Source organism: Perna viridis, chromosome 6 (assembly GCF_037379345.1).
Source record: "Perna viridis isolate PV_CMFRI_1.1 ecotype Kerala chromosome 6, ASM3737934v1, whole genome shotgun sequence".
NCBI classification, from domain to species: Eukaryota; Metazoa; Mollusca; class Bivalvia; order Mytilida; family Mytilidae; genus Perna; species Perna viridis.
In genome coordinates, this window is record NC_142450.1 from 50182279 (window position 1) to 50196321 (window position 14043).

The 14043-nt window shown below is 33.0% G+C and overlaps 1 protein-coding gene and 1 long non-coding RNA gene across 2 annotated transcripts in view; one reads left to right on the top strand and one right to left on the bottom strand.

The window, feature by feature from the left end:
* Window positions 1-14043, bottom strand: part of LOC148615475 (uncharacterized) — a 91513-nt gene that overhangs the window by 51038 nt on the left and 26432 nt on the right. The gene's annotated exons all lie outside the window — the stretch shown is intronic.
* On the top strand, window positions 918-11853 carry LOC148615479 (uncharacterized). Its single transcript, XM_088590388.1, has 7 exons — window positions 918-929; window positions 1062-1152; window positions 7908-8067; window positions 8370-8489; window positions 8889-8960; window positions 9483-9663; window positions 11485-11853. The coding sequence occupies exons 2-7, from the start codon at window positions 1080-1082 to the stop codon at window positions 11791-11793; spliced, it is 915 nt and encodes a 304-aa protein (XP_088446514.1). The 5' UTR covers window positions 918-929; window positions 1062-1079; the 3' UTR covers window positions 11794-11853.

Below are 14043 nucleotides of genomic sequence, written 5' to 3' on the forward strand. Positions count from 1 at the left end.
TTGAATCAAAAGTCATCACGTTTGTCGTAAAGTGTGGTCATTAGTTTTCCTTTACCATCGATTTCTAAGTGTAGGTCAAGATATGAGGCTGACTTCATAGTGTCTGTAGTATCCTTTATCTCAAGTTCTTTTTGGGTAGATGCGATGTATCAAATCCACGAAATTATGATTGTTGAAAGATAATACGTCATCTATATAGCGGAAACTGAGATTGAAGGAATTAGCCAAACGATATTCTTTCTTTCTGATCAAATCAGCTATAAAGTCAGCCTCATAAGAGTGAAGAAATAGGTCAGAAGAAATAATGTTCTCTTTAAAGACTTAATACATTTTTAGCTATGAATCTATCTCTGGATTTGATAAATTTATGAGAAATATTGATGTCTTTCTGTCTTAAGTATAATCCAGAAAATATCAATTTCAGGTCCCTGATTGAATTAAATGCTTGAAAGTGCATTTTATTTACAAATGATTTCTTAATAATAATTAGGAAAATGGCACATTCATTTGGCGTCATAAAAACAAGATTTACTGTGTCTTTTTTTTTCTTTTCCTTTTTTCTTGTTTTACCCATATTTTAAAGTTAAGGTTTAGGGTTCACGACCATGATTAAAAATGGTCCTTAACGCGTTAGCTATATGCGTCACTCATTTCCACCTGACTGTTAATTAAGTTTATGCCTTTCAACACTAACACTATGCCTATTTTTATGTAATGATTTTTAACCGTGTTCTTAATGGTCGCACAATCTTTGGTACTAGTGTAGTTTAAATTGTCGATTTGGTAGATATTTTAATATATGTATTATTGTTTTGTAAAATCATTGAAGTGAGAATATCAAAATTTAACAAGACTTTTTTTAAATTTTCTGTCTTGTACAACAACATCTTTATTTGTGAAAAAAAGTAAGTTTTGTCTTTAGTAATGCTGTACGTTGGAATCATCATTATATATATATATATAACTGGTGTTCTTCAATAATCTTAAATTAGAAGCATTTTCTTCTAGTTACTCATGTTCATCGAATATATGTTCATTGTGTTTTTATTTTATTTCGACAGGTGAATGCAGAGTTAGCAATGGGGAAACGTTTGTTAACAAACCTTTTAGTTGTCATCCTGTGTGCTTTCTGTTCATATCTGTATTTTAGCGGTAAGATAGAAATTCATAATTCAGAATGCACAGATAGGTATATAAGTTATTTTTCATTAAATTTTTTTACTTATTTTAAGTCAGAGTAATTGTTCCTGTTATGTCAATTTTTGTAAAACTTGAAAGTACGTGCGTCTAAACTGACATTCAACGACTAAATTTGTAAATTAAATTTACCTTCAGTTGTTCAATCATTTCATTACAAATAGATTACCATTCCTTAAGTTTATTGACATACTCTTTTATCCCTCTGAAACAAAATTATGAGTGTGGTGTACAGTAAAGAGGAATTGGTCTTTAGGTTTTATTTTATTTATAGACATACAACATATTCTTGATAGTGCAAAACAGCAGACTTTATAAAACAAATTAGTGAAACATTGAAAAAAAAGGTAGTGTTCTAGAAGCCTAATTGTAAGAAGTATAGCGCAATACAAAAGGTCTGATATAACGTATGAGTTGTGACATGAAAACTCAATACGCAGGTACCACAGATGAAAGGAAAGTTGACAATTCTGAATGAAAAGTCATCACGTTTGTCGTAAAGTTTGGTCAATAGTTTTCCTTTACCATCGATCTCTAGTAATTACACCTATTCTGCTACCACAAGGAAGAGATAGTGGCAAACCATGAATCCGTTCTAAACTCTATTTTCCACCAAAGACGAAAATTGCGATCTTTTGTCTATGTATTGAATTCCACAACTCAACAAGAAACCATACATACAGAAGGAAACATCGTAACGATCCACGAGTTCATGATTACGACCATAAATCTTCTGAACTGATGACTTCAATCTAATCTTGCAGCAGCATTACTCAATTCCAGATATCTAACTGTAAGTCTAGCGCTATACAAAACGTCTACGTAATTACGGGAAGCTCTGACATGACGTTTGAGTTCTGATATGAAAACTCCATACACAGGTTCTGGAAGGATGTTGCCAAAGATGAAATTAAAGTTTGGTCAATAGTTTTGCCTTTACCATCGATCTCTGGTAATAACACCTATTCTGCTTCCACAAGGAAGAGATAGTGGCAAACCATGAATCCGTTCTAAACTCTATTTTCCACCAAAGACAAAGATTGCGCTCTTTTGTCTATGTATTAAATTCCACAACTCCACAAGAAACCATACATACAGCAAACCATAGCTGGAACTGTAAAACGTACTACCAAACCTCTTTCGAAACTATTATCTTCCATACTTACATCTGTCAAATATGGTCTTCAGTCTTACCACCATATTAACTACTCCTGTAGTGGTATTCATACAATGTGGATCTTGAAAAAAAAACGGAACACCTTGATACAAGAACGTAGTAATTGATAGAAGGTTTTAATACTTTGTAACAATCGATTCCAAATCATCTTTAAAATATACTGAAGATGCTTCAAAATGCTAGAATGTTTGATCGACAACATATTTGTAAGGTGTGGTGGAAGTGTTCTTCAACAGACTATCGTTATTCTAATTGGTACAAATTGAGATCCTATTCTCGCTGACCTTTTTGTTTACTCATTTGGGCCTGTATAGCTGATCTGATCCAAAACATCAATTAGCCAGTTCTTTTTATCTCAGTTTTCGCTTTGAAGATAACGAATTGTGTTGAAATAGTTCTATATTCAAATATTTTATACGTCGCATCTGTCCAAAATAACGTAACACAGAAGACCTTACGGACGCTATGACGTCAACATCATATCTTGACATCCTATACTAAGAGATCGATGGAAAGAGAAAACTCATGACCAAAGAATACGATACACACGATTGACTTTTCATTCCGTTTCGTCAACTATCCCTCGGTCTGTAGCAGCTACCCTTTTGTACCTGCGTGTGGAGATTACAACTCGTACATTTTACAGGAGGCTACCAAAACTACGTGCACTATGTTTGTCATCATTCACTCGTGTATCGTCATGGAGAATTAATCTGTACCATATCAACCAATGTTTTCTTCGTGTCATAGTTTTCTTTTTTCTCTTTCATTTACCCTAAACTTGACATGTAATGGGCAATTCGTTGGTCATTTTGAGAAAAACCCTTACCCTACCGATGCACCTGGTTCATGATGCCATTTTTTGTGGTGTCCTGGTTGCCATTTACGTTTATATCTTTGTAACTGTTTTCTAGTTATTTATAGTTATCATTGTTGTATGTTTCTTTTTCCCTGTCTAGTCTTCATCTTTGACACGTTATTTTGATTTTCACTCAAATGTTGATTCCCATGATTAGAAACATTCAAGCACCAGGCCGCGCTGCACACTACAGTAGTAGTTAATTAGCATTTCAAAACATATTGAAATATCTTTAACAAATATTTTACTGACTAATTTGAAATAAAAAGCGGCCTTAAACATTCATAAACCATTTCTTCATTTTGTGCTATCGTGTTATTTTTTGCAGTTTCTTGTTATTCCAACAAATAATTGAAAACTGCGAGGCACGTCTGTAGAACATGGAAGTCACTAGCCGATATTTAAGTAACGGATCACCAAACCGTGCGTAGTAAACAAAAAGCTGTACGTGCGAACCATATCGAGATAATACCAGACAAAACAATTATTTATCCCAATTTTAACATTAATTCTTATTAACCGCGTTTTTGTTTATACTTAATACACACTTGACATAAGCCAAGCTAATAAAATTTTGTTTAAAATATTATCAATTATATTTAAAGTCACTTTAATAAATGTAAATATTACACAACAATGAGATGGACTGTTTTATAAAGTCACAGAATTAAAAGTCATAATTTGGTAGGACAAAAACAAATCACAAATCATAACCTGACCAACTCAATGGACAAATAGTTGCAGTACGCAAAGGCAAGGAGTAATCAAGGGAACCACTGTTCTAGCGGAAATAAATAGAATGCAATCCAGGGACAAAGACCAATCATGAAAAACAGACATAAACAACAAAGAATATTAAGTAACTAAAATAATACATACAAAGTGACAAAAGCAAATGAGCAACTCGGACTCCACTAAAAACTGAGAGCATGAACCAGGTACACCGGTAGGGTAAGCGTCCCCTGCTTTCTAGCAGCACCCGCCGAATTGCTCATAAAACATCAAGTCCGACGAAAGAGGAAAGAAAAACTATAAAACGTTGAACAAATCAATTTTCATGGTGCAGAAGGAAACATCATAACGATCCACGAGTTCATGATGACGACCATAAATCTTCTGAACTGACTTCAATCTAATCTTGCAGCAACATTACCCTGTTCCAGAAACCTAACTGTAAGTCTAGCGCGATACAAAACGTCTGCGTAATTACGGGAAGCTCTGACTTGACGTATGAGTTGTGATACGAAAACTCCATACACAGGTTCTGGAAGGATGTTGCCAAAAATGAAAGGAAAATTGACAATTCTGAATGAAAAGTCATCACGTTAGTCGTAAAGTTTGGTCAATAGTTTTCCTTTACAATCGATCTGAAAGTGTACGTCAAGATATGAGGCTGACTTCGCAGTGTCTGTAGTATCCTTTTCTCAAGTTCTTTTGATTAGATGCGATGTATCAAGTCCCCGAAACTCGGATTGTTCAGCGATAGAACGTAATTTATATAACCGAAACTGTGATTAAAGGAACTAGCTTAACGATGACCTTTCTTTCGGATCAAATCAATGATAAAGTAAGCCTCATAAGAGTGTAGGATTAGGTCAGCAATTAGAGGAGCACAATTTGTTCCCACTGGAATGCCAAACGTTTGTTGAAAAACGCGCCCACCACACTGGACAAATGTTGTCGATAAAAAATTCCAGCATTTTGAAAACATCTTCATCTTCATATTAGGAAGATGATTTGGAATAATATTTCACGAAATATGAGGAATCTCTACCGAGAACTATATAATAATACTTAGGTGTACCATCTCTGTTGGAGAAACAACGATGTATAGTGTTTATAGGTCGGGATTTTAACTGAGTATGAGAAATAGAAGTATACAGTGTTGAAAAATCATAGGATGTAATGCTATTATATTCTGATCTTGACTTGAGGGTCTCCAAAAGAATTTTCGAATTGTTCAGGATCCATATTGAATTTATACCACTTCGGGAGTAACAAGTGTAGTGGTGAGACTTAAGACCCTCTTTGAAAGAGGTTTGGTGGTAAATTTGACAGATCCAGTTATGTAACCTTGTTTGTATCGATTCTTGTGGTATTTAGGAATCCAGTACATAGTTGGAAACTCAAGAATAAAAAGTCATAACAATTGGTGAAAGAAAGTCGATTGCATTAAAGTTAGACAGAGGTTTAAGCCCACAAAAAAAATAATAATAAAGAATGAAATAAAATAAAAGAAAGGGAAACAAACATGTCTCCTCTGCAATGTTTTTATATTTCAAAGAGGTCACAATTTTACCGAATAATTAAAAACTGTCAACTGTTGTCAAAACTGGATATCAGCTTTACAACCAAGTTTGCTTATATAACACTAAATTTGTTGTTTTAACTATCATTTTGAAAGTTGTAAAACGCAGGATAGTTCAGAGACTTTCAATGTAATTTTTTACTATGTAACAAAACAAAGGAATGAAATGCTACAAGGTCATAAGTAATGTCTACGTCAACGTCTGCTGGCGATTGCAATTTTCCATTAAACTGACAGTTTTCGGAAACTCTATCTAGATACATTTGGAGAAAATAGAAAATATATAAAGAGTTTCAAGCATCACGTCAGTTTTCCGCTTAAATATTCTTTAGAAGTTTTCTTATTTCTCATTTCTTTCGATTTAAGTAAGTGCGACTTATTTTTCATATATGGAAAACGACGTTATTTGCAAGCTTTAACATCTCCCCCTTCTAGTATAATTATTTACTCAGTGTTTCATTTTTATATAATTCTAATCATGACATTCTACATGCTTACAGCCGTTTTTGATTGGTCGAGAACGTTGCCAGAAAGTTGCCAGAAAGTTCATACATGCATGGCGGCCGTGTAGTTCGAATTAGTATGATGAACTAAACGGAATAATATAGCCGTAAGAATAGTTTATTTGTATTACACTTGTATTGCAATCTTAAAGCCTTTACTGTGATACAGTGGATAAAAAGGATGTGCACGGTTATAATAAAGCAAATTAGTGAAAGTACATCATATACCTTAATTGTATAACCCACTATGTCATTTAACAATGAATCTAAAAACATATCATTTTAGCGTTTGTAATCAAAAGAGAATTGAAAGTTGGACACGTACTATGTCGGTTTTTCAGTAGTTTTTGAAGTAGGGAATCTATCTGTGTCTGGCAAAAAATCGTCAGGGATAGTTGAAAAAAATCTTTCGCCGACTTTGACATATTATTAAATTTTACCGCACAACATATTTCTAGTATAGATTTCTTGGCAAATCTGACGATTCATTTCTAATTCCAGCAAAATTCAGGATAAATACCTTAATACAAATTATCTTGCTAGATTTTAATAAATTTGTTTGCGATTAACAGGTCGGGCAAAGGCATTTTATAGTTGAGTTGAAGGATGTCAAAAAATGATCACGTGATTCAGAAGGGAAAATTCCAATAAATCGAAAGTAGAAAAATCGCATATTTTGAAACTTGTCTTATCAAACAAACTGAATAGAAAACCTATATTAGCAATTTTAGTCATTTTAAAACGGTTTAACAGTGGAATGCAACTTAAAAGATTTTTGGTTTTTTTTTTAATTTTAACTTAAAACGGCCTTAACCTAGCAAAATTTCTATCATTTCATTTGCAGTCACACAACTATAAAGTGACCAATTTATTTGTTTAACAAAATTTGCAATATCAATTTTGATTTGTAAATGCAAGAAGAATATTTTTACATTAAAAAACTAAGCTAAACGAATAACTGTTTACAGGATTTTCCACATGATATTGTTTTAATTTTTGTTTATTTGCTATGTCATAAAATTCTATAAGATTAATATTTATAAAACAAATGATACAAAACCATGATCTTTTTTAGGATAATTCCCAAAATTATTATTTGTGACATGTTGTCCTATAACGATTTGTCCTAAATTTCTCTAAATCAAGACTGTGATTGTCTCAGGTTTTTGTATGCCACTTTCTGTCCTGCATTCTTTTGTGTTTTTTCAAAGGTCCAAAGAAGCATAAACCAGCTCAAAAAACTAAAATTATAATTTAAAAATACTTATGAATGCGGTGGAGGACTTTGCAAGAAAATGGATCAACCAAACAAAAACAAAAACAAAAACAAAAACAAAAAAAACCAAAACAAAAAAAACGAGAAAAAAACTGATTCACTGTCAGAATGGGTAAAGACTGTGAGGTCTTTAATTTTGAAACGTCTGAACGTTTTCAGTAGGTCAATATCAGCAGTTTTAAAACCTATACTGCTACCGCAATTCAAAGAAGAGATAGTTGAAAACCATAAATCCGTACTATCCTCTTTCGGTTGATTTTCCAAAGATGATGATTGTGATCTACTGTTTATGTACTAGATTCCTAAACTATACAAGAATCCATGAAGACAACTCTACATAGCTGGATCTGTAAAATGTACCACCAAAATGCTTTCACAACTTTTAACTTATGTAATCACAGCTGTAAAAGATGGTCTCCGTTCCTACCACGACAACTTGTTACTCCTGTACTTGTATAAACTCAAAGTGGGTCCTGCAGAATTAAACAAAAAATTCTGCAGTACCTATATTTAAGATTATTACCGCTGTGACATCTCTGGCAACACTACTCACACAAAATAAACAAGCAAGTCTTTATTACGAGCAGATGTTAAAAATCGACTGACGCGGAATACAGAATCCAGAATCAATACACTCAGAAATGGACCTTTTAACTTTGATCTATCTCTATCAAGAAGTATTGGGGATGATATACATAAGTTGAATCCAAGAACAGACTGGAAACGGGCTCTGAAGGAAATTGCTGCGTAAATATTTCATTTATTCATTGTTTAGTGTAGTCATTGTGATACAGCTATTTTTGCCTTTTTAAATATGTTTTGTACCACTCTATAATCTTGCAAAAACGTCTTTTTTAATAATCTTTATTCGTGGCCTTTGCAATTAACTTTCATTGGTGATATGAATGTATTGTAATGATGAGCATAAAGTAGCAATTTTAAATAGGTTAATCCAAAATTGATTACGAGTGAATCACATTTTGTTTCATGACATTTTGATTTTACGTGTATTTGAGTTAGTTCTTTCAAATTTGTTTTTAATTTCACAGAGATCTAAGGGGCAAGAAAATGGAGTTTCAATGTAGGAACAAAACATGGCGTGGAAACTGGCTGGAATGTAATTCGTTTCCTTTTGTTGTCAAGAAACCTTGCTTGGTGTATTCCTTTGGGTAAGATATTTTGCAGTTGAATGATGAATAGGAGTGCTCTCAGTAATAACTTTTAATTTATAAAGATAGTTTTTATTCATGTAAGTTTAACCCCCATTCTGATGGAATATCAAAACATACTTAACTTTTATATTCTGTAGTATGTAGTCCAACTAAACAATATCTACTTCGGTTCAATTGAGTACAGATCTTTCTGTATACTCTTCATTTAGGACGTGGCCCTTTCATTTGAAACGAAATTAACACTGACATTGTTTAATTGTTTAACAAAGCTTTTTAAAACCGGCCTGTTTAAACAATTACAATGGGCAGCATTCAATTTGTAGAAATGTTGGGGATTTGCTTGATTTTGGCAAATTTTATTTTCTAGTGTTTGTAATTATCATTATTTTATTGTAGTATTAACTATGGTTTTGGTCCTGATGACGTATTTGCCTCACTTGGTTGTGATGTATTTTCGTTTGATCCAAGGTAACAACAAATCAAGCAATTTAAATGTGCAATGTGTTGTATCTAAATAAGTATGCGGCTTCATAAGATCATGTTTGAATACACTATTTCATTTTGAAATACTATGTTAAAAGAGCTAGATATGTTATTATTACAAATGGTAATATTTAAGTAAAGAAAGTCCGATTGAAAAAGAACTGTATTAAACTGTAATATCCTTAATGAATTTCTCATTTTAAATATCATTATTATTCTTTTTTTGAAAGATCATAGAAAAATATAGTAAATTAACATTCGAGATAATGTTTTGGATGAATCACACACGAAGTCAGTTTGGTGATGCATCGTTTAAATTAACATCATTTTCAACATAGCTATATGTAACATTTTATCGATCTGAGATTTTAAAACCATTGTAAATTCAGACAAAGAATTTTCGATTTAAAGATAAAAATATCATGTTTTATCAATTCATTGCACGGCATACAAAATATGTAAAAAAAAAAAAATAACTGCTTGTGTCATGATTGTTTTAAATTTCAGTATGGGAAATTCTACGGAATATATTCGAACAAGTGGTGCTCATTTCTTTCCTATCGGAATAGGGGGAGAATCCAAAAAAATGTTTTCTCCAAGGCTTGATCTTTACACAAAGAAGAATCCGTTTCAGAAATGGGAAATTAAGACTCTACGTGATATAATTAATTTCCTTGGTCATGAAAATGTAAGTTATGAATTATGAATTATATGTCCATTTAACATATATAATGTCAAATTAGCAAGAGTAATCAAGGGAACCAAGGTTATAGCGGTAATCAAAAGAATGTATTCCAGGGACAAAGACCAGACATGGAAAACAGTCACACAAAACAAAGAACATAAAATAACTAAAATCAAACATACAAAGTAACAAATGAAATGAGCAAACCGGACTCCACTAAAAACTGGGAGCATGGACCAGGTGCTTTTCTAGAAATACCCGCCGAGTTGATCATAAAAAGTCAAGTCCGGGGTAGACAAACGAGGACAGAAAAACTATGACCAGTTGAATAAATCAGTTTTCATGGTGCAGATGGATACACCATAACGATCCACGAGTTCATGATGACGACCATAAAACTTCTGTAGTGATGACTTCAATCTTGTAGCAACATAACTCTTTTCCAGAAGCCTTTTTTTTAGAGTTCTAGCGCGATACAAAAAGTCTGCGTAGTTTCGGCAAGCTCTGGCATAACGTATGAGTTGTGATATGAACACTCCATATGCAGGTACTGGAGTAATATTGCCACAGATGAAAGGAAAATTGACAATTCTTAATGCAAAGTCATCACGTTTGTCGTAAAGTTTGGTCAATAGTTTTCCTTTACCATCGATTTCTAAGTCTAGGTCAAGATATGAGGCTGACTTTACAGTGTCTGTAGTATCCTTTATCTCAAGTTCTATTGGGTAGATGCGATGTATCAAGTCCCCGAAATTAGGATTGTTTAAAGATAATACGTCATCTATATAGCGGAAACTGAGATTGAAGGATCTAGCCAAACGATATTCTTTCTTGAAGGAATAGGTCAGCAAGTAAAGGAGCACAATTGGTTCCTATTGGAATGCCGACCGTTTGTTGAATAACACGTCCACCACACTGGACAAATATTTTTCCGATTAAAAATACCAGCATTTGGTAAACATCTCCCTCTGTATATTTGAAAGATGATTTTGAAATATCTCTTACAAAGTATAAGAATTTCTACACAGAACTATATATTTTTATCTAGGTGTACCATCTGTTTTGGAAAAACAACGATGTATAGTGTTTTTAAGTCGGGATTTTAACTGAGTATGGGGGATAGAAGTATACAGTGTTGAAAAATCATAGGTTTTAATGCTATTGTATTCAGATAATAGTCTTGAACTGATTGTCTCCAAAAATCCTTTCGAATTTTTCAGGATCCACATTGAATTAATATCACTACGGGAGTAACATGTGTTGTGGTAGGACTGCAGACCCTCTTTGACAGTAGAGGGCAGATATTGTCAAAAGGGGAATGTTCAGCCGTTGTTAACAATATCACTACATAATTTAGAAGGTATACATTACAATATAATTTACCGATATGAAGTTTCAATCTCATATTTGAGATAGCATATCTTCAGTAAGATTTAACGTCTTATTGGATTGACTTTCCGCATCATTTACTTTGTTAACATCAAGTTGAATTAAAATATTTATGTTGAACTAATACTGTTTGTTGTAAAAATAGGTATGGCAGCCTGTAATTTTGTTAAAAAGTTTATTGAGAGATAAAATGTTGCATCTTCTGAATGAATATCAGTTTCGTAATAACAACTATGAAACTTTATACAACGTTTGATGAAAAAAATCCAATAACGACACTTCCTTGAACACAAAATCTAAAAGCAGAGACGGTTTTGAGCAGTAACATGTATAAAAAGACATGATTGAGGTTATGCTTTTTCATTACTGTCATGTGTCTTATTTTTGTTTTACAAAGGTAACACGAAACAATAATAAATTAACTATTTTTTTTAGAGACACATTGATTACCTGAAAATGGACATCGAATTTTATGAATGGGATGTCATCGAATCCTTAATACGTGATGATTTAACGAGTAGAATAAAACAACTTGGAGTTGAATTTCATATATTCCCAGATACACCAAAAGAAAACATTGTTAGATACCTTAAGATCTATAAGGCGTTTAAAGATGCAGGCTTTAGAAGATTTGGTGGGAACCTTTTTGAGTATAACGTAAACGAAAAAAATAAGCGAATGCAGTCAGACTGCGAGTATGTTAATCTAAAATTTGACTTTATAAAATACCCAATAGTTTATTAATCATGCATAAATATTTTCGTTGTTTTACTATCAGACTTTAAATAAAATAGTCGTTTTCCGCGTGGTGTTACTTAGGACGGGATGTAGCTCCTTTAGAATCGTACTTACCCTAACCGTAACCGTAACATTAACCTTTATCATTTTGAAAACCAAGGTAGCAACAATTTTATTTTATAGGGGTTACGACTTATTTTCAACAAAAATAATAATAAACTGATATAATAACATTTTCTTTCAATAAGATGGAACAGTTAGTAAATACACTGTCTTTCCCGAGGTCATCAAAATAAACAAATACAAGAATTCAATAATATGTTTTAAAAATTAAACATTTTCATACAACCATATATAGACATCAACTCTGTTTGCCTTGTGATAATCATCTTCTTAGAAAATTTAGCAGTTATGTGAATTTTTACTGCTGCTGGGCGATTGTTTCATAGATACTTAGAGTTGCACCAGTGTAATTGAACGGTCTTGTGTGAAAATGATTGAAAAGGAAAACTCATGACAAAAGTATACGACAGACACAATGCCTTCTCATTCCGTATTGTCAACTTTCATTTCATCTATGGCAAGATCACTTCAGCATAGGCGTAAGGAGTTTTCAAATCACACCACATATGTTATGCCAGAGTTTGCTGTAACTACGCGTACTTTTAGTACCATGGTAGACTTTTTTTACAATTAGGCTCTTAAAAAATAATAAACGTTATGTTACTACTAGATTGAAATCATTATTATTGAACTTTTATTTTGAACATTTATACTTTTTAAAAGTTGAAACACATTTGTGATATGTGATCCCATTTTCAAATGTCAACCATTCAACACAGGTGCAGATGGCGTAAGGAAATCAGTATCAAGGGTTAGTCTTGAGGGCGTATTCATAGTTAAATAATGCGGTTCAGATTTTGCATATTAAGTTTTCTAAAATGGATATACAATACCATATTTTGGGTTATTTTTGAAGGTGTAAAATCTGTCGATTTTGAAGCAAAACGGTATACGAAAAGGTTTAGGTTTAACGTTTCTAATTTTGGCAGATAAAATATGGTGCACTAAGTGCTTAAGCCCGGGATAAAAAAATTCGTGTATAATTTTAGTGTTTTTAGACAGGCCGTTAAAATAAGCGAATATCAACGTCTAGCAAAAATGACTCGCTCTACGGTAATCAATAAGAGGTTAAATATAACCGGAACAAAATCGTTTGCTTAAATCGGTAAGGGTAACAACAAAATTACCTAATCCAATTCGTAATTAAGTCAATGCTATAGTGTCTTAATCTGTAAGTCAGCACAATTTACATAAAGCAATCAATACTCATTGTTTTAGAAGAAACTGAGTATTTTTCAAGCAAGAATTAATATCTGGAACACAAAAAAAAGTTAATTACGTTATTAAGACACATCATTTGCTTCCATTGTCCTTCAGCATCTGCGTATGCAGTTTTCATATTACAACACATACGTTATGTCAGACCTTGCTGTACCCGACCATACCCACCTCTCCCTCTTTCCAGTGGCAAACAAACAAACATACTACACAGCGCAGACTTTTTTATATCGCGCCAGACTTCTTACAATTAGGTTTTTGAAACAGAGTTGTTTTGCTACACAATTGGAGTCATCACTAATGATTGTTGATCGTTACGGTGTATTTATTTGCATCATGGAAGCTGATTTGTTCAACGTGTCATAGATTTTTTTTCCTCTTGTTTCCTCTTTCGTCTACCCTGAACGTGACATTTTATGAGCAACTCGGCGCATGTTTCCTGAAAAGCAGAGGACGCTTACCTACCGTAAGCGTGGTCCATGCTTCCAGTTTTCAGTGAAGTCCGAGATGCTCATTTTACTTTTGTTATTTCGTATGTGTTATTTTGGTTATTTAAGTCTTTTGTTTTGCTTATCTGTTTTCCATATCTAGCCTTTGTCCCTGGACTACATTTGTTTGATTTTTGCTTTTTCCTAATACTTTTCTAACGATCAGTTCATATAGACTTATATTTATGGGGTAAGGGGCTATGGACATGGGGAATGGGGAATAGGGGATGGGATAATGGTAAATGGGGGATGGGGCAATGGGGTATGGGGTATGGGGTATGGAGTTTGGGGAATGGGGAATGGGGCGAGGCATTATTTTGATTGGACGGTCAAAATAACTACTCTGCCTTTTTTCGCAAGCAACGTACCTATCATAATTCTATAATAGCAATTTAAAGAGAATTTTAAAAAATCTTTTAGAGTATTT

Bases quoted from the DNA above. Each gene is read 5' to 3' on its own strand.
- LOC148615479 (XM_088590388.1), top strand. From the start codon at position 1,080: ATGGGGAAACGTTTGTTAACAAACCTTTTAGTTGTCATCCTGTGTGCT. The intron at 8,961-9,482 runs GTAACAACAAAT...TTTAAATTTCAG, and splicing joins GTATTTTCGTTTGATCCAAG to TATGGGAAATTCTACGGAAT. The intron at 9,664-11,484 runs GTAAGTTATGAA...TATTTTTTTTAG, and splicing joins ATTTCCTTGGTCATGAAAAT to AGACACATTGATTACCTGAA.